Raw genomic sequence first — 27,446 nt, forward strand, 5'->3', positions numbered from 1 at the left:
CAAGCAAAACCCGCACTCTCCATCCTCTCCTTCTTCTTCCCCTCGTCCGCATTCTCAGAGACCTCCATCTCCGACTGGTCCAAACGTTCTCGGGTCGCCCCATTGCCTCCTATTGAGGAATCCACGGGCTTGGTTGATACCGAGTTTTCCTGGCTGTCGGTTTCAGGAATCTTGGATTTGGGGTCTAGGGTTTTAGAATCAAAGTCAGACATGCTGGGATTTGGCGGGATCGGCGACGAGTCGAGGTTCTGAAAATCGGTCGGACTCTCCGATTTAGAAGACGAGTATGTGCTGGGAGTATCTCTTGAACTTGTTGTGGTGGAAGACAGAGCGCTCCCCATGGCTGCTTTGCTTAAAACCTCCTAAAACCCTTAGGGTAGCTCTGCCGATTTGAGACGGCTCAGTTCACACGCTGACCACGCACGCTGTCTTCGTCCAGGCGTAATTCTGACGCGTGGGCTGATCCTAGCCGTCAACTTCATACACCTTTTCATTAATACATAAAAGTCTTTTATTTTCAAGAGGAAAAATTTAATTCATCACTTTCATATACTACATATTGTATTTTTGATTTTATTTTTTACACATTATATTTTTTATTTTATTTTTTTCTCTTGATATGATTTATAGATAATGAGTAAAAAAATTCAATAAATTTAAGAAAAATAAAATAAAAAAAGACCTGCATATACTATTTTTTTTTAAAGTATGATACGTGTGCATGAAGATAATGAGTAGAAAAATTCATATATGCGGGTCTCACGAGAGCAAACAGGTCTGGGCCTACCCAAAAATGTTGGCATATTAATAGGATCCCAAAATCATCCCTTAAATCTTAATGGGACTTAAAATAAACTTTTTGACTTTCGGACGTAATTAAAATCCTTAACCTTAGTAATTAATAGCTCGTGGGCCAATATGGCCCAATAAAATTATTAATAGCATTCGGTTGGGTCGTTACAATACTTGTGGAAAATAGACCCAACCGCTAGGCAAGAAAACGAGGTGTTGTATCCTTTGATATATTAAAGTAAAAATATAAACATCAGCCTATAGCTGCAGGTTAAAAAAATAAAAATGATATTACGTGAGTGTGCTGCGGCTATAGGCTGATGTATAGAGTTCAACAATCTTCTTTTATGCACACCAAAAAGGAGATTAACGAGAATCAACTTATCTTGAGAAAATACCATCAAAAAGTCTAGTTTATCCTCAAATTTGGATGCAGCATAATTTTATTATAAGAAAAACGTACATTATAATGCATCAACGCCGGATTCTCTTGGTAAATTGTTGCTGTTATTTTCTTTGTTGTCTAATATATAAAGCATATTGAAATTATTTACATCTATATTTTCCAGCATAAACAGCAATATAAATTACTCGACTTATTAAATTAGATCTTACAATGTAAAATCAAATCATATATATATATATAGAAGAAAAACCATCACAGCTAACAAATCCAGTTTATTTAAGTTTAAAAAATTAGACATCGGTAACATTACATACGAGGAATGTTGTGCATCAGCCATTATTCACTCCCACACTCTACACTTAATAGTTTTTTTATTTTATTTTATTTTATTTTTTTTATGAGGGTGTTTTTCATAAGGTGTGGAGTGTGAGATGTGCGGTGTGTGATAGTGAATAGTGGCTGATGAGAAAATTTTTTCATTACCGCAACTGGAAGTATGTGTTACCACACGATTGGGCCATGGACCACATAATTTTCTCGTTTACCGTACTATTGGAGGAAAATAATCCATATAAAAAAGGGGGGACAAAATAAGATATGAAAGGTTTACTTTTTCCCAAATTGGTCAGACGTTTCCATCTAGCCCATCAAAGAATCCCAGAGGGATGACCTTTCCGGGCAGACCTTACTTAGCAGTGTCTTCAGATTTCCTGCTGTAAGCTTCTCTTGGTGTTGAGACAAAAACTCAGAGCTTTGCTGAGGCACATAAAGGAAATATGAGCTACCAACCAAAAAGACAAAACGATACACTGAAAATAACAAAATACAATACCTTTGTCAACCATAACATGTAACTAGCAGAAAATGTGGCTTGTGCTTTGAAATCCTCGAAGTCATTATTCGGAACGCTCGAGCAGGACTGGAGGAGTTGCAACTCATTACTGATAAAGAAACCAAAGTCATTACTGATGCTGATTTTTAGCTCATTATTGCAGGATACATCGTTGACATGAGTGACAAACTCCTTCATCCAACACAAAGAAAGGAAGCGGCGATGAAGCCATAATGCCTGTTTAAAGATAAAGCATACCATAAATTCTTTAGTAACATGATAATTGATGGAATGGTATAAAAGATCTTAACACCTCAATTGATGGAACCAAAAATCTCGTCTTAAAGATAAGACTCAAATCATTAAGTGAAGGGTCTATAACAGAGGCTTCTAAGACCATAACTGATATGTTGTGTGCTACATCTGCAAAGCAGAGTTTATACATACAAGCCAGTTAATTCCTGGACAACATCTGAAAAAACATATACCAATGAAATAAATAGAAGGCCAGTTTCTTCCCTTTTCAAAAGTCACATATCGACAGGTGCTCAGTGTTACCATCGGTGCAATTATGCAAACGTTGGTGACTTGAAATTCAAGACTTTTTTTTTTCCTTTTCAGATAGATGTATTGCTACAAGAAGGAACCCTACCGATTTTAGAGCTTTAAAAAATCAAAAGTTTCCAATAGATAAAGCAGTTAGAAGTAGATTGAGAATGAAGTGATGAATGAGAAAGTGATGAAGAGCATATTTTGGATGTGCTTGAATGGATGAAAAGGACACAAGCGATTAGTTGAAAAAGATTCATACACATCCCAAACAAATTGGGATTAAAGTTTAGATGAGTTTATTAACGGCATGTACCTCTCTTCCTATGTAATGCTTTATCAATGTTTCGTTCCAATGGAGCTCCTCCTGTCATACCAACAATGTCAGGAAATTGAATAATCCCTGAATAAATAGTCAATACATTTAACAAGCATAGTTTAAATATAATTAACATATTTAATTAACAGCAACTATGACTAGAAGGGGTAATATAATTAATAGAGTTTTCTCAGGTGTAAAAGGATTTTTGGTTAGTATCTAAGTGCTTAACGTAGCATTTGAATAATCTAGGTCCATTTTCAATTCTTGTATCAGGTAATAAATGCAACCACCTATAAAAGTGAGCTTTTCTAAACGAGTTATACCATATACACACTCTCCCACATTCTTATTCCACTTTATTGATGTGGCACTGTTCATTAAGTCCCTATCACTTGTTCACAATAAGTTTTATAATTGATGGGCAACACCACGTTCAACATAATGGAAAGTGCCATTATAACTCATTTACAAGGTGCCTTTAAACCCACAAAACCATGCAGTCTGAAGAAGTTGAACCTAGGTTTCGGATTCTAAGCCAACATGATGTAGAACTTGGAACGGAACAAGGAAAATATGCTGGGAATCTCTTCTCACATACTCTCGGATAAATTCGCTGGAGTCACACCAGTCAAGAAGATAATTTTCTAACAAAGAAATCAATACTCTGCCTTTATTCATTGAGCAATCTCCTTTAATAGCTACTGAGATTACAAATTCAAATTGTAACAAACATAGCTGAAAATCAGCTTTATGATAGAAACGAAAATTCAAATTTTAAATAGCTACAATTAGCTTTGCATATCCAAGTAAAACTAAACTTTGAAATTTAGAAAAAAATAAATGGCCAAGAGACCAAGTCTTCAGCCTGGCACAGTCTTCGGGCACGGTTCTTCCATCACTGGTCAGCCACCACAACACTCAGTGAACTTTCTCCTAGGGAGAGTTCTCGCTTCTGGCTATCAAAAAATCCAATTAATGCTTGTCTAGAATGTCACCATCGAATGCCACAAGCTCAAATCCTAATTCTATAACCTCTTGTGCTTCGAACTTGGTCCTAGAGAAAAGTTTTTAATCCAAAAAGTTACAAAGCAATTCTTTTATCAAATGGAAAGACCTTTATATTAGAAAGTTGAAGTCAGAGAGAACAAATTTTTGGACCCTATCAAGCCAAGAAATGATATGTGATCGAACGTGAAAAACATATAGAAATAAAAGCAAAATGGAAACCCTTAATTGCAAGGACGCATGAAAATTAATACACAAGGAGGAACTATGACTAGTAAGGGGTAATATAATTAATAGAGTTTTCACAGGTCTATAAGGCATTTTGGTTAGTATCTAAGTGCTTAACCTAGCATTTGAATAATCTAGGTCCATTTTCAATTCTTGTATCAGGTAATAAACGCAACCACCTATAAAAGTGAGCTTTTTTAAACGAGTTATACCATATACACTCTCCCACATTCTCATTCCACTCTATTGGTGCGGCACTGTTCATTAAGTCTGCTATCACTTGTTCACAATAAGTTTTATAAGTGATGGGCAACACCACGTTCAACATAACGGAAAGTGCCATTATAACTCACTTACAAGGTGCATTTAAACCCACAAAACCATGCAGTCTGAAGAAGTTGCACCCAGGTTTCGGATTCTAAGCCGACACCTCAGTGAACTGTTCTCCTAGGCAGAGTTCTTGCTTCTGGCTATCAAAGAATCCAATTAATGCTTGTCTAGAATGTCACAAGCTCACGTCCTAATTCTATAACCTCTTGTGCTTTGAACTTGGTCCTAGAGAAAAGTTTTTAATCCAAAAAGTTGCAAAGCAATTCTTTTATCAAATGGAAAGACCTTTATATTGAAAATTGAAGTCAGAGAGAACAAATTTATGGACCCTATCAAGCCAATAAATGATATGTGATTGGACGTGAAAAACATATAGAAATAAAAGCAAAATAGAAAGCCTTAATTGCAAGGATGCAGAAAAATTAATACACAAGAAAAGGAGGAACTATGACTAGAAAGGGGTAATATAATTAATAGAGTTTTCTCAGGTGTAAAAGGATTTTTGGTTAGTATTTAAGTGCTTAACGTAGCACTTGAATAATCTAGGTCTATTTTCAATTCTTGTATCAGGTAATGAATGCAACCATCTATAAAAGTGAGCTTTTTTAAACGAGTTATACAATATACACTCTCCCACATTCTCATTCCACTCTATTGATGTGGCACTGTTCATTAAGTCTGCTATCACTTGTTCATAATAAGTTTTATAATTGATGGGCAACACCACGTTCAACTTAACAGAAAGTGCCATTATAACTCATTTACAAGGTGCCTTTAAACCCACAAAACCATGCAGTCTGAAGAAGTTGAACCTACATTTTGGATTCTAAGCCAACACCTCAGTGAACTGTTCTCCTAGGGAGAGTTCTCGCTTCTGGCTATCAAAAAATCCAATTAATGCTTGTCTAGAATGTCACTATCGAATGCCACAAGCTCACGTCCTAATTCTATAACCTCTTGTGCTTCGAACTTGGTCCTAGAGAGAAGTTTTTAATCCAAAAAGTTACAAAGCAATTCTTTTATCAAATGGAAAGACCTTTATATTAGAAAATTGAAGTCAGAGAGAACAAATTTATGGACTCTATCAAGCCAAGAAACGATATGTGATCGAACGTGAAAAACATATAGAAATAAAAGCAAAATAGAAAGCCTTAATTGCAAGGATGCACGAAAATTAAGACACAAGAAAAGGAGGAATGTGTGATAGAATATGTCAGGTCAATCTTAGGTTTGCAGTTATACCCATTATTGTGACATCCCCATATTGGACATTTCAAAGCAGTGGCATCTAAAAAGCCTGCCAAGAAGGCACAGGCACACAAACCCAGAGGCTTTTAATAGCCTTAAAAACAGAAAAGAAAAATGCTTTAGTAGTTAGTAATCATTATATAGGATTGTCAATTGCTTTATTACAGTTTATGAGACTATGTTCTCGGATAGTTTTTATGACTATCAGCTAAAAAGGCGATGCCTTCTGCTCAACTAGGTGATATAATGGATCTCGGCCCTTTTTTTCCACTACATCATAGAGTAACTCCAGAGCTTATTTTTAAACTCTTATTGTATCTTCAATCAAACTTGTTGGTTGCAACCAACGTAGAGCATATACTGTTCCTCCATGCATAAAGCTCCTTTACCTTCCAGAATAATTCATCTGTATTATATTGACAATTCAAAAGTAGACAAAAACATATATCGCGTCTCCAAATGTGAGTTTATTTTTTGCTTTCTTGGTTTTCACCAAAAGCACTCCATGTGCTGTGATAAACTGGAAACAGGATCTGTAGCTATGAAACATATGCCCGCTAGTTTATTTTTCAGAAATAATTTCATCTAGACAGTTTGTGATCCAAACACAAATTATACCCACATACTAATTGAGATCTCCTTCAGTTGTACATGAGTGAGAGAGAGAGAGAGAGAGAGAGAGAGAGGTGCTCCCAGTGGTTTAATGTCACAATTCAGTACATCTACAGGAGTGGACTGAAGTCATTGTGGCCTTTGGTTTGGGTAATAAAGATTTAGAGGTTTGGGCTAGTCCTGTTGGTTATGTGTAGGCCCATGGCCCATTTCTTTGCCTTTTGGCCTTTTGTTTGTTGTGTCTGGCTGTGTGTTTGGCCCTTTGATTTAATTGTTGTTTTAGTTGTGTTGGCCTTTGGCCCACTAGTTAGTAAAGATTTGGTCAGTATATGTAGGAGAATGAGACTCTTGTAAGGCATGCAAAATCTGAATCAAAAAGCTATTTCTCTTTTTCCGTCTTCTCTCTTTCTTCCGGAGGTTCTCCCTCGAAGTGAGCAGGTCTCTGTGTATTTTTGCCAAACACTTGGATATATTACAAATTGGTATAAGAGAGATACCGGTCTCTGTGCTATCAAAATCCATGGAAGAAATTCCTGTATCAATCAACAAGAATAGGGAGCTAATAGAACAAACACAACAAAATCACAAAGTTATCCATCAGAAATTAAAGAATTTCGGGAACAACTTCAAGGAAAATTTAACCTATCTGGTTAGTGCGATGCAGGAAGAAGAAGATGGAAAACAAGCAGCGGCGGTTACAAAAATAGGAAAAGGTCCAAATGCAGGGGTCGACAATGGTGACGACAAGAAAGACTACACCGAATACGTCATCAAGGAAGAGGAAGGCTGAATACCTAAGAAATCAGCTCCACCAATCTTATTCCCCAACATCCACCCAAACCGACACCACCTTTCTAAACCCTTAGCTAAATCAGTAACTCACATCACTGCTCTCTCTCACTGTCCCTCTCATGGTGACCTCTCTGCGATATACGCTACTTCTCTTGGCCTTCCCAACAACTCAACACCCCATATGGGAGTTTGACCTTGGTGGTGTCGTTGTCAGGTGAGGGAAATGGCTTATCTTATTTGTCTCCTCCGATGGCCTCTCGTTGTAGATCTATCTCGCAACCAACCCAACCTTAAACCGAAATCCGCGCCATCTCATCATACAGTCCCGCACTCTTCACTCTCGACTCCAAGATCGATTCCTCAACATGCTCTTCAGTCTCTACTCCTCACAGTCCTCTCATTTCCATGACCACCAAACTCTCTCTTCCTTAAACGTCTATTGGTTTCGCCTGCACTGTTAGCTCCTCTTGCAGTGACACGTTCCCTTTGGCCTATCGGGTTCTGGTCCTTGTTTTCATCTTCCTGGACACAGGCATGATTGTCTAGACCTTCATGGTCCATTGGAACCAAATTGAGGAGAGGCTTGTAAACAAGGAGTACAAGATCTAGAAAAAGAACAACCCCTTCCTCTACAATCTGGTCACTACCCACGCCCCTGAGCTGCCTTCTCTCATTGTTGAGTGGCTTCTGGATCGATAGGAGCCCCTTGGCAAGACTATTCCATCCAGAAGATGATTTTCAACAACCACACATCCGTGAACAAGGCCAATCACCTCATGCTTGCCCAAGTCCAGCTCCCCATCAAGGACACGAGAACGGCGCCCGGCACTACGATGCTGATTGTGCTGATGTCGGTGGCTTCAGATGCGCCAATGGGAAGGTGCAAATAATCCAGCAAATAAATCACAATGGAGAGGTTAATCGTGCTTGCTATATGCCTCAAAACCTGTTTATTATCGTCACTAAGACAGTTAGTGCCAAAGTTTATGTTTTTTTATTATAACAAACACCCATCTAAGCCTCCTCTAGATGGGGCGTATAGTCTTGACTTCAGGTTGAGGGACCATTTGCAGCCAATGGGACTTGATTTCCCCCAAAGACATCAGTGCGATTGCTGCTCGTAAGGTGTTTGATGAAGTGCCAGATAAGAGTGTGGTTTGTTGTTGGACTTCGTTGTTAGCTGGATTTGCTCAGTCAGGCCAGATGGAGGAGGTTTTACAGTTTTAACTTATGATGGTTCAGCTGAACTTGCAACCAGAAAATGATACCCAGGTAAGTATGTTATCCGCATGTTCAAACCTTGAGATCGTAGAAATTGAGAAATGGGTGCCATCTCTAACATAAATTGACAACAAGGTTGATTCCAAGAATTCCACTCATGAGGCTGTCAATATTGTTCTCATGTATTTGTATGGGAAATGGGGGAAGCTTGAGAAGGGTAGGGAAATTTTGATAAAATTGTTGATACTGCTAAGAGACGTATGCTTCCTTGGAATGCCATGATTGGTGCATATGTACAGAACAGTTGCCCGATGGAGGCACTGAGTATTTTCCACAAGATGATGGAGGATTCCAGTTGTAAACTGAACCATGTTACACTGATTAGCGTGCTCTCAACTTGTGCTCAAATTGGTGATTTAGATCTTGGTGCGTGGGTGCTTGAGTACATGAATTCTGAAGGAACTAAAGGTATCATGAGGTCAAACCAAATACTAGCTACGGCATTCATTGACATGTATTCTAAATGTGGGAGCTCGGAGAGGGCGAAAGAGGTTTATGTCTTTATGACCAGATGTTCTCCCAAGATGTTGTCTCCTTCAATGCTATGATTATGGGCCTTGCAGTAAATGGTGTAGAGGGTGGAAATTTTGATTGGAACACTGATGATGAGCTGGAAGTTAATGACTTCTCTTTATCTTCTTGTTCAAGTTTGACACTTCCAAATGGAGAAGCTGTTGTGGGCAGTGGGGAGGCACACCCAACTGCTGGTTGTTCCAACTCCAAGTTGATTGATATGTGGTCGTCAAAGGTGATTAAATCAAGGGCACACAAATACTGGCCTATTGTTATGGATATAGCTCCAAGGAATAAGCTACCAAGGATAATCAGGAGCAATCAAATTATGGGTCATGAACAGGACGAGTTGACTGCAGCTCAAATTTTCTATCTTGCCTGCAGTGTGCTGATATATTTTTCCTGAAGGCCGATACTCGCCAACTGGGAATGGATCAGCAGAAAGTGAATGTACTTGCAAGAGAGTATGTTGCATTTTATAAGAGCCTTACTAATGATTGGGAAGAAGACTTAGCTATGAAGCACATCTCAGTTGAAGGCCAGTTCGAGTTTAAGGCTATCCTCTTTGTTCCCAAGAGGAGAGACCTTTTGATTTTTTTGACACAACGAAGAAGCCCAACAGTATTAAGCTGAATGTTCGCTGTGTCTTTATCATGGACAACTGTGAGGAGCTGATTCCCGAATACCTTAGCTTTGTTAAGGGTGTAGTGGATTCTGAAGACCTTCCTCTGAATAGTTCAAGAGAAATGCTACAGAAAAACAAAATCCTCAAGGTTATCCACAAGAACTTGATCAAGAAATGTGTTGACATGTTCTTTGAGATTGCTGAGAACAAGACTACAACACGTTCTATGAGGCATTCTCTAAGAACCACAAGCTCAGTATCCATGAGGATTCTCAAAACAAAATAAGGCTTGCTGAACTGCTCCACTACCACTTCCGCAAGAGTGGTGATGAGATGACCAGTTTGAAAGATTATGTCACCAGGATGGAGGAAGACCGGAGCGACATTTATTACCTCACTTGGGATAGTAAGAAGGCCGTGGAGAACTCCCATTCCGGGAGAAGCTGAAGAAGGGTTATGAGTATCTATATATGGTAGATGCCATCAATGAGTATGCCATTGGTCAGCCCAAGGAATTTGAGGGCAAGAAGCTTGTATCAGCTACAAAGGAAGGGTTGAAGCATAACTGCACCTTGTGGGCAAGGTGCTTTGAAGGGGAAGGATTTGTCACAATTCAGTACATCTATAGGAGTGGACTGAAGTCATTGTGGGCAGGCTTTGGTTTGGGGTAATAAAGATATAGAGGTTTGGGCTCAGTCCTGTTGGTTATGTATACGCCCATGGTCCATTTCTTTGCCTTTTGTTTGTTGTGTTTCTGTAACAACCCGATCCTAAGTTTACGCTATAATATAAGTTTTATGTAAATTTTTTTATATAGCAATAAATATTTTATTATTATTATTATGTTTATTTTATCAGATTTTATATTATTAATAGATTGTTAATTTAATAGAATTGTTATCGTACCATTATTATTATTAGTATTCATATTTTATTGTTATTAGGATAACTCATATTTTTAATTTCCATGTTTTCCCTCCTCTCCGACCCGCACGTCTCTTTCCCTAGGGTTTATTTTTATGGTGTTCTCTACCACCTATATATATATATATATATATATATATATATGTTTATACGCTAGATCTTCTTCATGAAGAAAACCTCACGCCGCAGACCATGAACCATTTCGAGCCTTTGCCCAGCCCTCACTCAACCCCTCTGCCTATGCACGCCACTGTGAAGAGACTTCCACCACCAACTGAAGCACCACGAACCGACTCCTCGGACAACACGGTAAGCCCTCCCTGCGCCTCAGTCATACACGAAACGCACCCCTGTTTTGCACTCACGGAACAGAGCACCCATGCCATGAAAAGCCACTCGGACACTACTCAGTGAGACGCAGCAACCGGAAAGGCCACGACTCGACGACGGAACCACACGCTGCGTAGACCATGCACGACCGTGAAGGACCTCCAAGCCCTGTCACACGTATGCCACGCGGTGGCTTCTTGCCGAGCACCTCGATGCTGCCAATTCAGGTTGTTCCACCGACCACCCCAGGACGTCAGAGCACCACCCACGGTGCCAGAAACCACCGACCAGCTCTTCCCCGTGGCACCTACTCCATCCCGGTTGGCCTACAACCCTCAGCCACCCAGCTCAGCACATGGGCCTCCCTCCCTCTCGGTTGCACTGATGCATGGTTCACTTCCTTCGGCGTCGCACCACCACAAACGAGCCCCCAGTCGCGTCGCCGTGACCCCCGCCAGCAACCCAGAACCGCCGCACGTCAGCCTCTCTCTCGGTCTCAAGTTACGAAGTGTTATTCAAGAAGAAACGCAGCGAGGTAAGTAATTTGATCATAAGTTTAGGATCATCAAAGTTCAGTTTATAGATAATTAGTATTCAAGCCAGTTCATTTCCAGCCATTATTTATGAACCACTCATGTCATATGCAAACATGTCATCCAGCATAGCATACGATCATGTCATTCCGCATCATGTTCAGATTCAGAAATTATAATTATGTATGTATTACGTCATGCATCTCATGTATATAAGACACGTAAGCCATCTTAAATTCAAGTGAAAGAAAAGATCAGATCAGTTAATAAGATAGCCATTTAGATGCATGGTACCAATGCAGCTCAGTTTCAGGGTGGATGTGTAAGCCACGAACTCAGTCGTGGTCTACCATAGTATGCCAGAATACTATCAGCGGCTCCCCTTGCGGCCGTAGGATGTGGGGCCGGTGCACAACCTCGTACACAGGGTTAAGTGTGTTGGTCAGTCAGATAAATCAGATCAGTCAGTTAATTCAGTTAAAACAGTCATGCATAGTACAAGCATCAGTATGAATAGTCATGAATTTAAACTCTCAGCATGAAAGTCTTTATGAAAACCCTATGTGTAGTATGTTTAGTATGTTTACGTTGTGATGGATTTCTTGCTGAGTCTTCGACTCATTTTTGTTTGTTTTCATGTTTTTAACCACCCAGGTGAGGATGATGAATACAAGCAGGCAGACCAACAATAGAAGGAGCATATAATGTTTAGTTTAGATTTAATAAAATAAAAACATGTTTTTATGACATGGATTTTATCAGTTTATTTATTTAATATTTTTGGAAGACTTTTTATTAGATCTTTTCTACAAAATAAATTTCTAATTTCATTTATGAAATTTGAGATCTCTTGCCGGATTTATTGTTATGAAAAGTACGTGACACTCCTAGCCTTTGGGAAGGGGGTGTTACAGTTTCGCTGTGTGTTTGGCCTTTTGTTTTAATTGTTGTTTTAGTTGTGCTGGCCTTTGGCCCACTAGTTGGTAAAGATTTGGTCAGTATATGTAGGAGAATGAGACTCTTGTAAGGCATGCAAAATCTGAATCAAAAAACTATTTCTCTTTTTCTGTCTTCTCTCTCTTTCTTTTGGAGGTGCTCCCCTCGAAGTGAGCAGGTCTCTATGTATTTTTATTAAACACCTGGGGTGTGTTACATTTAAAAACTTCTTTAATTACAGGTAACAGCTACAACTAAGCAAGGTTAAAAAAAACCATCAAGGATCAACTAGTATGTCAAATTTAGAAGAGAGACAATACCTATGTTTCGATTGGCATGAGAATAATGAGAAACAACACAATAGTGATACATGACAAAACTACGATATAATGATATCCTCAAATGCATCAACATCTAACAATGATAACGAAGAGAAGATATGAACATATAGCACAAACTCGCTTGTAGCAAATTACTAGAAATTTGTAATGATTTCTAGAAGATCTTTACCTTCCATAGTTCATAAATTTCAATTGCATAACCAGCAGATGCATTTTCTTGTTTGCACGATGAGTCCTCCAAAATTCTGAGCATGAGCCGCTGCAAATTGATGGCAGTTCAGATTGTGAGAGGTATGAAAATCTGTAGTCCATTGCAATAATCATGTAAGAAATCCTGAGTCCAAACAAGGTAAAATCACAAGCTACCGAAATTAAGACACTGGAACCTCTTTTTCCGCCTCTCTCGTCGATTTCAAGCTCTAAAAGGGCTGGTGATGAAGGGACTCAGGCAGTGAGGTCAGAAATGGCCAGCGTTGATACTCGAGGCTTGTTGGTAACTAATAAAGCCCCATATCTGGGTGAGCTGCAAGAGGCTATGGTAGTTTACGTCTTTGATTGCTAACGATGCTCTAGACCTGAAGATTGTCAATGATGCGCCTAAACAGAAGTTTGTGACAGATGTGGGTGAGTCTCAAGGCACGACATGAACACTTGTGAACACTTTTCAACTTTAGGTTTGTTGAAGGGGAAGATTTTAACAAATTTATGCTTGTCATTCAACGTAAGTGTGTAGGGATCTCATCTCGTGTTACTGTTGCCAAGGATTGTTATAGTGTATTTGAGGGAAAAATATAAGTTGAAAAGAGCTCTTCAAGGGCATTGGATTTCCCTTACCACGGATATTCAGACATCCATGCAAAACCTTAACTACACGTGTCTCGTTGTACATTTTATTGATGATGATTGGAAACTACACGATGATCCCCTCTTATTGTTTAGTTGAAAATCACAAGGGTGATACACTTGGTAGGGCCATAGAGATGTGCTTGATTGATTGGGGGCGGCCAAAAATACTTGCAATCACTCTTAATAATGCAAGTTCGAATAACGGAGCAGTTACTTTTTTGAAAAATAAAACCAAGCATAGGAAGGACATTATTTTGGAACATGAATTGTTGCATGTGATATGTTGTACCCACATCTTAAATTTGATTGTTCGTGTGGAGTTGAAAGGATATGATGAGTTTATTGCCAAGGTGAAATGTGTTGTGAAATATGTTAAATCCTCCCCCCCCCCCCCCCAACAAAGATGGAGTGCATTTAAGTCGTATATACAATTTGAAGAGATTATGAGCAAAAGTCATGTTTGCCTAAATGTACCAACTAGGTTGAACTTTACCTATCTTATGTTGGAGAGGGCTGGAATTTTTCGAAAGGCTTTTGAACGATTAGAGGAAGAAGATCTAGGGTTCCCTCCTAGTATTGGAGATGAGGGTGATGATGATTGGATGAGGAGAATGGCAAAGAAGTCAGGGCCCCCTCACAAAGATGATTGGGAGAAGGTAAGATTGTTTGTGAGATTTCTTGAACTATTTCATGACACAACTTTATGTTTTTCGGGTGGTCAATATGTAACTTGCAACTCTTTTTTTACAGAGCTAATTACAATTCAAGATGTGATTGACATAGAGTGTAAAGAAGGAAGCCCCGTGATGGGATTAATGGCAAATAATATGAGACAAAAATTTGAAAAATATTGGGGCAACTTTGATAATATCAATATGTTGTTGTATGTTGGGTTTATTTTTTATCCTTGGTACAAGATGCGATATCTTGAGTTTTCATTGAAATCAATGTATGCCCATGATTCTACAAAAGCGGTTGATTTGAAATTGAAGGTAAAAAGTGATTTAACCTGTATGTATGATGCATACGTTGAAACTGAAGAAGGGAACAATTCTAGTCAACAACAGCAGTGCACAAGTCTCCCACCTGAAGATGTAACTACTACAAGTAGTAGACTTAAGGATAGGAAGGCACTAAGGTTGGTTCTATTTAAGCAACGGTTTCATTCGAAAGCAATTCAGAGGTTGATAGATACCTAGCCGAAAGTAGTGAGGAACTTAGTGCGAATTTTGACATTCAATGGTGGTGGAAGGCTAAATCTGTTAGATATCGCGTACTTTCAAAAGTTGCACCCAATGTTCTTCCAATACCAGTATCTACAGTGGCCTCTACATTTGCATTTAGCATGACAGGTCGTGTACTTGATCATTTTCGAAGTAGTTTGTCTCCTATTATAGTAGAGGACTTCATTTGTGCACAGAATTGGCTTCGTTCTTCTTCTACTCCTATTAGCCTTAGGACTTTAATTAATGATGTGGAGGATTTTGGAAAGCTGGATATGGGTATGTAACAAATTTATTTCCTTTTAATCTTTTTATGATTTATATGTTATGAAAATTTTTATAATTTGTTTTGTTTTATTTTTCATGTATAGAACTTGTTGAGGTTGAAAATTCCACAGAGGCGTCGAATTCAATGTCTACACCTATTGCAGATGACTGAGGTGAGAATAAAATACTACTATACTAGTATTTTGGTTAGCATGAAAGAAATTTTGAAACTAAGATATTTGTTTGCTATGTTTTTGCAGTAAAATTGTTTTTGTGACTTGTGGAGACAAGGAGTTTGAGTTGTGGCCTCATTTGTGATCATTTGATTCTATAACTAATAACTATGTTGATTTCCTTTTGGTTATTTTGGTGTGGGTTTAATACAGTTTGATTTATTTTAATTGTGGAGTAATTTGTAATATTGTTTTATAAGTAGGTGGGTTATGGCTAGATGCCTGGATTGTAATAATTTTTATATGTCAGTTGCCCATACCCTTTTTGGTTTCTTTCTTTTATTTGGAGTTTGGATGATATTTGCATTTTTTTTCATTTTCTCCATTTTTTGTTTTTAATTTTATTATGATGATTGCTAACCGTTTTTGGATGGATATGGATAATTTTCAAGTATATTTTTTCCTTTCATTTTCTATTTTTTTTTCTTTTATTTAGAGTTTGGATGATATTGTATTTTTTTCAATTTCTTTTTCTCTATTTTTTGTATGTTGGGCCGAAAAACAGAATAAAATGTAACTGTTGTGCCAAAAAACAGAATGAAAGGTCAGTTGGGCCGAACAACATGAAATTGACCCATAGGTGTAATAGGTCCGGTCTCGGGATGGAAAAAGGGTGGACTGAGGTCTGGTTCCAAAAACCCCCTTTGGACCGACCAGACGAGACTGATTACACCCCTACTCTAGGAGCAAAAACGCATAAACAACTAAAACGGTTAATGCTATAACTGCCACTTTAAAATTCTACAACTATTATATGGTACAGTATCTTGGGGTTCAACTGAATAAACTCATTTCAGGATTCCTGCACTGTCAGAAAAATAAGTTTGTGAAAAACCAGTCCAAAGATAAATAGATGTCCTGTTACCACAAGCATAGGCGTGCTACTTTTGTGAGTGGTTTTTCAACCAGGCAACATTGAAAAATAAAACCCCATTTAATGCTAAGAACATCCGGGAATTTCGATCAAAATAAATAACTAAAGATGACATAAAAGAAGTTCAAATGCATAAAAGAAAACTCACTCTGCGATAATGAAAGCAACAATTATCAGCAACGTGCAACCCCGCCCAATTTTTGGATTTCTTTAGCTCATGCAGCACCTAAGAGCAGTCAGATCCATATAATTGATAAGAAAAATTATGAGGGAACTCAAATCTAAGTCAGTATCACCCAATTGGTATTACAACTGGCATACAATTGGTATTGCAACACTCTTGGAGAACTCATATTTAGGTGACTGCAATTGGCATACAATTGGTATTGCAACACACATGTAGAACTCACTACAATATGATCAATCTTAGAATCTAAGATTAATGTAGAAACTATCTACCAATGGTCCAACTAACCCGTTCTCTGGTCATGTAGGAAACAAGCCAGCATCGGTGATTCCATGCACGGTAGTTCATTTTTGATCTCTGCAAAGAAAAGAGAGTCAACTTAAACAGCGCTGCCATTTTACATACCACATTCTCTCTCAACATCATATCATGGTAGATATAGTGAAGAAATGTGGTGTACCCAACACCAATAGCTAAACCACTAAGATATCTCATCTTGTTTTTTTATTTGGCAAGTTACACATGGTATCTTCTTTTGATAAGTAGTTACCCACAATATCTTAAACCAAAGAACTCATCCCCCATCCCATTCTTATGGCAAAGGAAGTGTCATTTATGCTCAAGCTTATTCTTTGATGAGTAATAAAATTTTACTTAAAAGTGCAACCCAAAGAACACAGAAAGTACTACAAAAAATACAAAAGTTATGCCCATTAAAGTCAGTAGAATCTGTCCAAAGGAGAAAAGTAGAACTGAAGAAAGTTGAGTTCCTCAAGCACTCATTCACAGGCCTCAAAATTTCTACCTCAAAATTACATCATACGAGGCAATTAGGAACCATCTTCCACACAGCTACAATTTAAAAAGTCTACAATTCTTCTAGGCAGCACCAATTAACCCAACTGAAAAAGTAACTTCACAGAGCACTAGCAACATTGCAATTGAGTAAAAGATGATCAAACAACTTCTTACTCTTTACATGGTGCGAATCATCCCTAGACAGGCCGTCTAAGCAAAACAACAGCTCTCAAGTGGACCCTAATCTGCAAATTAGAACATTATAGAAAGAACAAATATCGAACATCTATCTTGGAAGGGGCCCAAAATTAGCTTGTCTTCACCTCCTGGGAATCACTAGATATCTCCAAATAGAAGCGCATGAGCAACACTGAACACCTCTAAGAAACTTCCTTCAGACCCATTATCTCCACACTGCGAATCATACCAAAATCTAATTCTTGATCTCTCTCCCACCTCATATCTATACGTTTGAAAACTTCCCACAACCTTTACGTATGTTAACCTATAACCCCCCCCCCCCCCCCCCCCGCGGCCGTTAGAACACACCCAACCCACGAGCATCCGTACTTAGAATCTATTATAACTCTCCATAAGGCTTCTCCCTCATTCTGATAATGCCAAAGTCTCTTTCACAACAACGCATAATTAAACAAAAAACAAATTTGAATTGTCAAACTACTATCAAAGATCAGAGAACATGCCTTGGACCAACTTACCAGGTGGAATTTGACCTTTTCACCTAATCTACCCCAAAGGAAGTCCCGTTATAGCTTCTCTAGGCAAATAGCCACACTAAAGGAAGCATAAGAAAAGGACATGAAATACACAGGCAAATTAGAGATAGTGCTCTTCATCGGTAATTCTACCACCTTTGGACAAACACATTCTCGTCCAACCAGCTAACCAACGCTCAATCTGCTCAGTTACCCATCTCACATTGTCTTGGTTTTGAAAGTAGCCCTAAGGGAATATGCCAAGATCTTCTTGGAAAATTGGCTCTGTATAATTAATACTTAGGCCTGGTTTGTTTTCATAGATGAAATGAGATGAGTTTTAGATAAAAGTTGAAAGTTTAATAAAATATTGTTAGAATATTTTTTTTTAATATTATTTTTGTTTTGTGATTTGAAAAAGTTAAAACTGTTTATTTTATTTTGTGTGGAAATTTGGGAAAGTTGTAATGATTAGATAAGATGAGATGAGTTGAGAAGAGTTGTGAAAACAAACCAAGCCTTAGTTTTTTCTTTTCTATTAGTAAACAAAATTTTATTAATCAAAAGAATAGGCAAGAGCCCAAGTATACGGGACATATACAAAAGCAACACCTAAGCGTGCTAGTTTCCCTCCAAAGCTTCTTTCATTCCTCTCCCTCCAAATACACCACCATACATATTGGTACCATCTAATACTTAGTTATTTAATAATGCTTATTAATCTTAATAAAGTATGTTTTACTATGTAATGGGATCTTTTATACCTCATGCTTACAAAAAAATTAAAAGGCAAGTAACATTCTGGTCCCATTTCTAAAATTAGCATCATTTTTAACCTAGAGAGATGTGGTGTTACATAAAACCCCACAAATAGAGCAAACACTCAATTTCCCTAACGTTTTAGCACTGTAGCTTCCATCTCATACAATCAACTTTACTTGTAAAGTATTAGGACACAACATATCCATTAGGAAATCACCTCAACTTCAGCTATCAATCATAAAAGGCAATAAACATGAGATCCTACATACAAAGCCCATTAATCGCCTAGGATTCTAAATTTCAGTGAGTATATTAGTACACCTATTCATTTTTGTCTGTTTTTTTTTTGGGGATAAGTAAAGATAGCAAAATTTTATCAATTGTTGAATAAAAAATTGAACCTTGTGGTTTGCTTTAAAGTAAAATTGGTCACGGTGATTTCGAATTAAAATTCCATGTGGTTTGCAGAATAATTAAATTAGTCGTTCCATTAGACTTCCATTAGTAAATACCATTAGAAACGCCACATCAGCATCAATGAAGACTCAGCATGTCATTTAACACACCATATGTGTGGCACGTAAAAGAATTTAATATAGTAAAAAGTAAAAAAATTATTTCAAAAGCCAGATTTGGAAACATAAAAAAAAAAAATCTAAAAAACCATAAAATAAAAAATAAAAACTATAGAAAAGAAAAGAAAATTGAAAAAAAAAATAAAATGATTAAAAATCTTTAAAAAAAATTACACTAAAAAAACCTTAAATCTTAACAAAAACAAATAATATATTTCTTAAAATTATGAAAGAATGTTCAATTTAATCAATTTTACAACCACTAGGTGTAAAAGGTTTAATCGAAAGTATTGGAAGAAATTTTACTTTAAGACAAACCATAGGGATGAATTCAGTATTTAACTAGGGAATATATCCCAAACAAAATCATCATAAACAAAAAACACCAACCTTCTCAATACTCGATTCACACTAAAAGTATTATACTAAAAAACCTTAAATCTTAACAAAAACAAATAATATATTTCTTAAGGAAAATCGTCGAGGCCTTCAAAGTGGGTTCTACATCGGGTATCGACGTAGAGACGGCCGAAATGGAATGCCCTCCACCACAGGTGACATAGAAAAGGCCGATGGCCAATTTTACACACTTGGCCAGTGTTCTCCCTGAAGAAACGATGGCACACATGCCGGAGTTGAAGGAAAATGGTTTAACGATGAGGCCTGAGGGAGGTGTAGGGTCTGTCAGAGTGGCATAGAAAGGATTGTCGAGGGCTGGCGCACCTCTAGTCAATGTTCTTTCCGAAGAAACAACGGCACCCAAACCGGAGGTTAAGGAACTTGATGTACTGTCGAGACTTGGGGCATTTTACGGATTTGCCGCTAACCCAGAACCTCCAATGGTGACCATGGCCTCACCACTCATGAAGGAGAGAACCAATTTGTCAGTATCACTTAAGGCAACTTGTGACAACAACAATGGAGCTGTTGAGGAGGTGCAGGATTTGTATGCAGGAGATGGTGTGGAGGAAATTATGAGTTTGCTGTTGGTGCCTTGCGAGGAGCAATATTTAGGGCCTGGCATACAGTTGGGAGTTGAGTCTGGGGAAGATGTTGTCCCCCTGTTATCTTTCCACCGATAAATAAAATAGCTGGTTCATCATTGGATTGGGTGTTGCAAAAGGTTAATGAGATACAACAGTGTGTAGGGATTACATGTGGAGGATTTGACGACCAATTCACAACACTACTCACTGCAATGGAGGCGGGTCACTTGAAACAAAATCAAGATCTAAGAGAGGGGAGGTAGTCCAAGTCGAGGGAGGACTAGAGGGACGGCAGGGCCAGTTGTATTATAAAGCCTTCCTCCTTTCTCGTATGATCATTTGGATCAGGTAGAATGGTTCTATTTAGCTTCTAAAGGAGTTTGGGGTGGAGTATTAGCTATGTGCGAAACATGGGGTTGGGGTATTTACAGTTACTTGCTTTGCTTTGGGGAGGCGCCTTTTGTCCCAATTGGGTTTGGTGTAGATTGGATAGGTTTCTAATTTCTCCCTCTTGGGCTTTGTTCCCTATTATGGGCTTACTATTCGTTAGGGCTTACTATTATGGGCTAGGTGTTTTCTCTTATATACATCCAATGTACTTGGTTACGCCTAATGATATTAATAAATTTTTACTTATGAAAAAAATAATATATTTCTTAAATTATTATAAATTTAATCCACTATAAATGTAATCAATTTTACAACCAATAGGTGTAAAAGGTTTAATTGAAAGTTTCGGGAGAAATTTTAAGACAAACCATAGGGATGAATTCTGTATAACTGGGGAATATATCCCAAACAAAATCCTCATCAACAAAAAACACCAAGGAATCCATCCCAAACGGCCTTAATACTTATCCCAGTACTACATCAACCTCCATACCTTCTCAAAACTCAATTCACACTAAAACCTGCATAATTCATAGAGGGAGACCCCATATTCCATTCCATAAAAGGAAACTTAAATTCTTCACTTGACTCACATAGTAAAAGGTCCCACTAGACGACAACGGTAAGAATGATGAATAGGGATAGAAAATAGATGAGAAAGCTAGATAAGATAATCCTAAGAAATATGTTTCTGCCACTTTAGAAAAGCAATCATTCTCCACATGATGGAATCCTTATAAGATCCCAAAGGCAAACCCGGATAGTTCATAAGTAAAGACCCCACCTCACAACACAACAATGGCGCCAACTCCTCCATATCTTAACCATTCCCTACTAAAATTGTTAACAACCCAGGGAAAACTCAAGCCACAAGAGTTATAAAAAAGCTAGTCAAGGCTATAGTTGAAGCCCCTTTGAATCATTTTAAACCGCAAGAACTTATTTCTTTGAAGCAATGTGGGAATCCATATCACCACTCTTTCACATTAAATCTGGGATTTTCAATCTCTCTCCTTAAATATGTCTTTCCTTGGAAAGAAAATTGTAAATCATCTACCCTTGGAACCACTGTACTAACTCTTTGTAAGGATAACAAAGAACATCATGGTTTCATCCTTCACGTCTTGTTCTGCTATAAAAGTGGTGTTTCCATCCTATATCTCCAATGAAATTCTCCCTTCAGTCAGAATTTGCTAAAAATGGAAGAGTGTAGTCTTATTATATCCTCCATTCAACCATACAAACCCTGATTTCTAATGGCAAGAGATTTATCCCATCCATGGAAGCCTTTCCAATTCCGTCGTTGGTTCTTCTCTTACGTTCATGTCAAATTTCAAATCTAAACTCAAAACTTCAACCATTAGCTATGTCTTAGTAACCACTAAATTTCCAAAGTCTTGTTTTGAGTCCTACTTCAGAGCTTTTAACTTTCATGGAAACAAAGCTCCGACAACCATGTAAGACATACTCATTCCCATAGTCATGAGGAGACCTTTTTTCCCTTTCTATAAGTAACAATACTCAATTTCCTTAAAAGAGCAAAAGGGAGCAACCAACACAAATTGGAAGTATTCATAGGAGAATGCCTACTAAGAAGGGCATATGTAGACCTTTTTCATAAAAATAAAAATCATATCAACATCAATTATTTTTTTTAAACATCAATTAACTATATCTCAGCCTTATTTTCTATTGGATGTCTTGTAGGTTATATTTTATCATAAAAGTCAGAGAATTTTAATTAATTAATACTTTGATAACTAATTATTCTATATGGTGTGACACCCCATATGATAAGTGAGAGTAGGTGGTGTATGGGATGTCACATTGTTTGGGATGGAGAAGTTCTTGTTCTTCATAATGTTTCAATGGGTGCGGTGCACAGGAAACTTCCTTCAAGGGGTTAGCCCAAGTGGTGAAGGCCTTGGTCTTGGAGTATCACTCCCTTCAAGATTCAAGGTTCAACACCTCATGGGTGCAAAGAAATCCTTTGGGGCCACACCTCCTGGTGAAAAACCAGCAATTTAACCAGTTTCGTGTAGGGAAACTTCCGAGGATGCGGTGCACGAGATCAGGGTTTACTTTGCAGGGATGGGACCGAAGGACCCTGGCTTGGAGAGGCTCCCCAACATAAAAAAAAAAATGTTTCAATGGGGCTCCAATTGTATCATTAACTAATCTTTTTGGAGTATATGTCATATGGCTTGGACCTTCCATTGGGGCATTACATATAGCCTGCCTCTTTTCTTTTAATAAAAATACACAAAAAATGAAGAAGGAAAAAATGGAGGAATTCACCTTTTCATGTCATTTTCCAAAATGCAAAAACAACCTTAAAAATATAATTTGTCAATCCGAGAAGATTGGAAACAAGTAGGGTCATCCACTGGCTGCAGTGCTGATCGTCTTAGCTGACCAACAACCATAAAGGCAGTTGCAAAGTAGTAGCATTCATGAGCACATAAGATGCTAATCTACAGCAAGCCAGCCTGTTAATAGTTTGTGAAAGAAACAATCCAGCCCGGTCTCAGTTTCCATTTAAGCACAATTTATTGATGTTCACATGTCTTAAGTATTTTCCAGGTAGAAATTTAATCTATAAAAATAAAATAAAATAAAAGGTCTTGAAATTGGACTTCATTCTGTTGTTTGCTATATACTAGTAGTAGTGTTCAAGAAAAAACAAGTGAACACAATATATGTGAGAATGGAGTCTTTCAATAATAAAAAGTGAATATGAACCTTCATAATTTAATAGCATCAGTTCTTGAACTGAATTTGAACCTCAGCTATTTTTTCCACCAGCTCAGATTCTTTCCTCAAAATCTCTTGTAGAGTTGAGCACTTTCCAGTGACTGACTTGATCACCCAACGCCTATATAATTGTCAATGTGAATAAGAATGTTGTCTTATTACTTAAAGCTGGCAAATGCAGGTGAAAAAGGGAATATATATTCAAAAGAACTGAAAAAAAAAATCAATTTTAACATCCTGGTGATCGTATTCATGAAACCAAATATAAGGAAAAGAAAACTAGCACTAAGTTGTCTTCATCAATTCAACTTTATTTATTAAGGCGATGCTAACCCCATGTATCAATACTGTGAATTGTCTATATCATATAAGCCATTTAAAAAATACGTTACCTATGGCTCCAAGCATGATCACTTTTGGGGGAATAAGAAAGAACAAGTTCTGACAACAGAAGTTCATCCATAAATATTGAGAGGTCCTGCTTCTTAGACACTATTAGCTTCCTGCATAATGCATATGTCACCGGAAGAAGTGTGAGTATCAAAGGTAGTACAGCACGTAAGTTCTTCAAAAAACTTTGTCCCATAAGATGGCAAGCATAATAATTTTCTTTTTTCCTTTTATAAGTACAATGAAGTTTTACTAAACCAAGTATGAGGCATAGCCCAAGTAAAATAAAATACCCATGCCCTTCAAAGTTCAGCAAGGGCAGGGCTAGGTCTACACTCGGTTTATCATAGATACAGCCATGTATATGCCTTGAGGCCTATTCAGTTAAATACAAGGCATAACCCTCCACGGCCAGTCCATCCATATATCAACGACAAACAATACAACTCTGCACATCTCACGCAGCTTGCCACTCGAAAGTTGGGTGAGGGTCTGACCATGTGAATGATGATCAACGCACTTACTAGAGAACCTGGGATGCACTCAACTCAAAGTCAAACAAAGATGGTGGTGTGTTTTCAAATAAAGTAAGCAGCAATCAGTATTATGTAAATTTTAACTAGCAACTAAAACAAAAAGTTGGAACACAAAATCTTCTCAATAGTTTTGTTGATTCAAATCAGGTCCTGAAAGTCAGGATACTTGCTAGATTCTGCAATGTTTGTGTAGTAGCTTTGAGTTTTGATACTTTTTTTTTTTTGGTCCCTGATGCTTAAGTTAGAAACCCGGAGCTACATAAAACACTATGCACACCATCGCATACAACTTAAAACTGTTTCTATTATTGTAACTAGTTTTAACTACCGGATAGCAAATGACAAAATTAGGAGAAAAAAAAGATCATCTAGAATATATGTCTCGTAAAGTAATATCCAGAGAGAGAGAGAGAGAGAGAGAGAGAGAGAGAGAGACCTGGAATTCCAGGCAGTGCCGAAATCGGGGCTGAGCAATAAGAGGGCCCTACTATGCTTCATCACTTCACTCTCCAGTCCGTCACCAGATACGACGACATCGGGACCGAGTCTCTTATACTCTCCTATTGCTGCCATAAACGCAAGCTTAGCCGCATTGTACAACGGAAGAAGAACCAGCGTCGAGACACCGAACTTGTGATCTCTGTTCCAGAAGCTTGGACATTCTGAAGAGGGAATATCAGCAGCGTCGCCCGCCTCTTCGGTTAGCTTTGCAAATTGGGACGGATGTATAAAACCCACTTCATCACTACATTCAAGAAACGTATTTAGTGTGTGTAACAATATTGAAATTAGAACACCAAAAGAGATGGAAATCAGAGCTAGAGGGAAGTTACATAAGAGGGTCAGCCTCGAGTATGTGTTCGAATTGGTGCAAGAGATCAACGGGTTTTGATTCCGGATATGATGATCCTTCATTTTTTTCCATGATTCTGTTGGTTGGCTGGGTCGCTGGCGAAGTCAAACGGCGCAGAGGATGGTTTTGAGAGGAATCTGGTAGATGTTTGGTAGCGTATACGTGAGGAAAAAGGAAAATCAAGTATTACCTAAAGGAAATTGATAGGGATAGAGAGGCATCCACAAAGATTCTACGCAGTGACGTGTCCCGTCAGTTATATATACATATATATATATATATATATTTTAATTTCTTTTTCCGAACTCTGAGCTTCAGAGTACCCCGCTGCTGTCTCTTTCCCTATCTCTCCTCCCTTCCATTCCCACATTTCCCTTTCCAGAGCACTGGCTTTCTTCTCAATTTTCGAAATGTAGGCAATCGGGTCGGCGAACCGAGTGTCAGTTGGGCGAAACGCAGATGCCAACGGCAACCCTTTTAGCCAATTGGGTATTTCAAACATGGATAATACAACTCTCGCCACTCTATTATACCGCTTCATTCTACCGTTTTGAGTTTTTAATTTTTTTTACATAGTAATTAAAGAAGTAATTTTTAATAATATTACGATTTTTTTATTTTTTTAAAAAATATTTAAAAATGTTAAAAAATACATATATGAAAAAGTAAAAAAAAAAAAAAAAAAATCCTATAACTAACGGTAGCTCCCAGCGGTAGCTGGGAGCAATGACTATAGCATGTTCTTTCCAACATTACTCATTATAACCAATAACAATTGGATGGTATATATGATACCTTAGAACCGGTCCATCTATTTTTCTCCAATTAACCGTTCGCCAATAGTAAACTGACACATAGGCTTCCCATTAAAGCTATCATGGAGTGCATAGCAGCAACCCCGACTCAGTAATGTTCATCGAAATCGATTTCTCCATAAACACTCTTAGCTTAGAAGCAATCCCTTTCATCTGCCCCAACTCGAAATCGATTGCACCACCACGTAGAAGTGGAGTCAATACCTTTGCCACCATCTCAGCCCCTTCGTCCCCTTCGTCCCCTCTCCCATCCCTCTCGACTCTTGATATGGTGACCCACTTCCGTCTCTCTCTGGCATGCTCTCTTGTCTTGATTTCCTCGTACTAATAATGCTTAGAGATCCATAAATGAATTCCTTTCGACCCACATTGTGTAAGCTATTTGAGATAGTTTCCTACATCTATGAAGATGGTGTGCTATATTTGAGTAGTCTAAATAATGGGTTTCTTTAAACCTATCCAGTAAGAATTTGCAAGACTTTCTGTTTATTTAATTTTTGTTAGCATTTTTCTATACTGCTTATGCAAAACTATAATTTCCATACTAAATATATGAGCTCAGCTTTTATATGTAAATCTATTGCAGGAAGGTGCACAAATTGGTATGTTTATTTGGAACTGGTATTGTTTTCTGAGAGTGGACAATTTTTGTGGCTCTATTGCCCTTTATGTTTCAACAGTCCAACTCCTTTTGTATCTCAATGTTGTTTAGTTAATTTTTGTTATCATTTTTCTGTACTGCCTATGCAAAGCTATGCGAGAGGGAGAGGGAACGACGGGGCAAGAGTGCGAGACATGTGAGAGGGATGCGAAGGCGAGACGATGGTGCAAAATTAGTGAAGGCAACAGACGGTCGGCATCTGACTTTGAGATTTTCTGGTCGTGGAAGTTTTCTTGCGGCAGTGCAAAGAGATGAAGCAAAGCAAAGCAAAGTGGAGGACAATTAGATTTGGTTTTCTGCAGATGAAGTTATTTAGTGCGAGTGAGAGTATTGAGATTATTGCATGATTTTTTATGTGGCAGCAGATGAAAGGAGGGCTGCTTTCCTTATAATAACAGCTCAACCGCTAAGAAGCGGAACTGATATATGTTATAGAGCAGTCAATCACACACCATTGTCTTGTCTTCATTGAATGATAGAAAAAAGCACCAAAGAAACATAAAAATGTCTTGAAAATTGAAACCCTTGATTGGAAAGTTTTTGGTGAAGTTGTAAAAGGGTTTGTTGTGATTCAATTCATATTAAACATAAAAGAGTTGAGGGAAATAGTAGAAATATAAGTGTAGAGGACGTGTCCCACTATCTATCATGATTGCTCACCTGCAAATCGTTGAATGGGCGGCACGGGGTGCCTGTGACCTCTCTAATGCTTAATCGATAATGAGAAATAATAATTCGATAATGCATAAATCATAGAGGATGAAGGTTACCTGTTGCTCATATATATAGGCGTGGAGAATATAGGATGAGTACCATCAACTGATTAACTTTGTACTATACTTAGCCATTATAAGAGTTATCTCTAATGTATTGGAACCACCTTAATCACACGTGGTCTATATCCACAATGTGAGATTTATTCCTAACTAATATGTCGGCAACTAGGTCTTCATCCAGTCATACGACTCCCTTGAGCCCTTT

General features: G+C 38.0%; 1 protein-coding gene across 1 annotated transcript; it reads right to left on the reverse strand.

Moving 5' to 3' along the window:
• Positions 1 to 1,660: 1,660 nt before the first annotated feature.
• On the reverse strand, positions 1,661 to 25,479 carry LOC121260699. Its single transcript, XM_041162681.1, has 10 exons — positions 24,970 to 25,479; positions 24,573 to 24,881; positions 23,603 to 23,713; positions 23,241 to 23,331; positions 16,518 to 16,586; positions 16,191 to 16,268; positions 12,769 to 12,858; positions 2,896 to 2,946; positions 2,031 to 2,267; positions 1,661 to 1,954 (listed from the first exon to the last, which is right to left on the reverse strand). Exons 1-10 carry the CDS (start codon positions 25,059 to 25,061, stop codon positions 1,838 to 1,840), a joined length of 1,245 nt encoding a protein of 414 aa, XP_041018615.1. The 5' UTR covers positions 25,062 to 25,479; the 3' UTR covers positions 1,661 to 1,837.
• Between the last annotated feature and the right edge of the window lie 1,967 nt (positions 25,480 to 27,446).

This window comes from Juglans microcarpa x Juglans regia, chromosome 4D, assembly GCF_004785595.1.
Source record: "Juglans microcarpa x Juglans regia isolate MS1-56 chromosome 4D, Jm3101_v1.0, whole genome shotgun sequence".
In the NCBI taxonomy this organism is placed as follows: Eukaryota; Viridiplantae; Streptophyta; class Magnoliopsida; order Fagales; family Juglandaceae; genus Juglans; species Juglans microcarpa x Juglans regia.

Coding starts and splice junctions, on each gene's coding strand:
- LOC121260699 (XM_041162681.1), bottom strand. CDS start 25,061: ATGGAAAAAAATGAAGGATCATCATATCCGGAATCAAAACCCGTTGAT. Junction 23,714..24,572: donor GGCACTGCCTGGAATTCCAG/GTCTCTCTCTCT, acceptor TGCATTATGCAG/GAAGCTAATAGTGTCTAAGA. Junction 16,269..16,517: donor CCTACATGACCAGAGAACGG/GTTAGTTGGACC, acceptor GACTGCTCTTAG/GTGCTGCATGAGCTAAAGAA.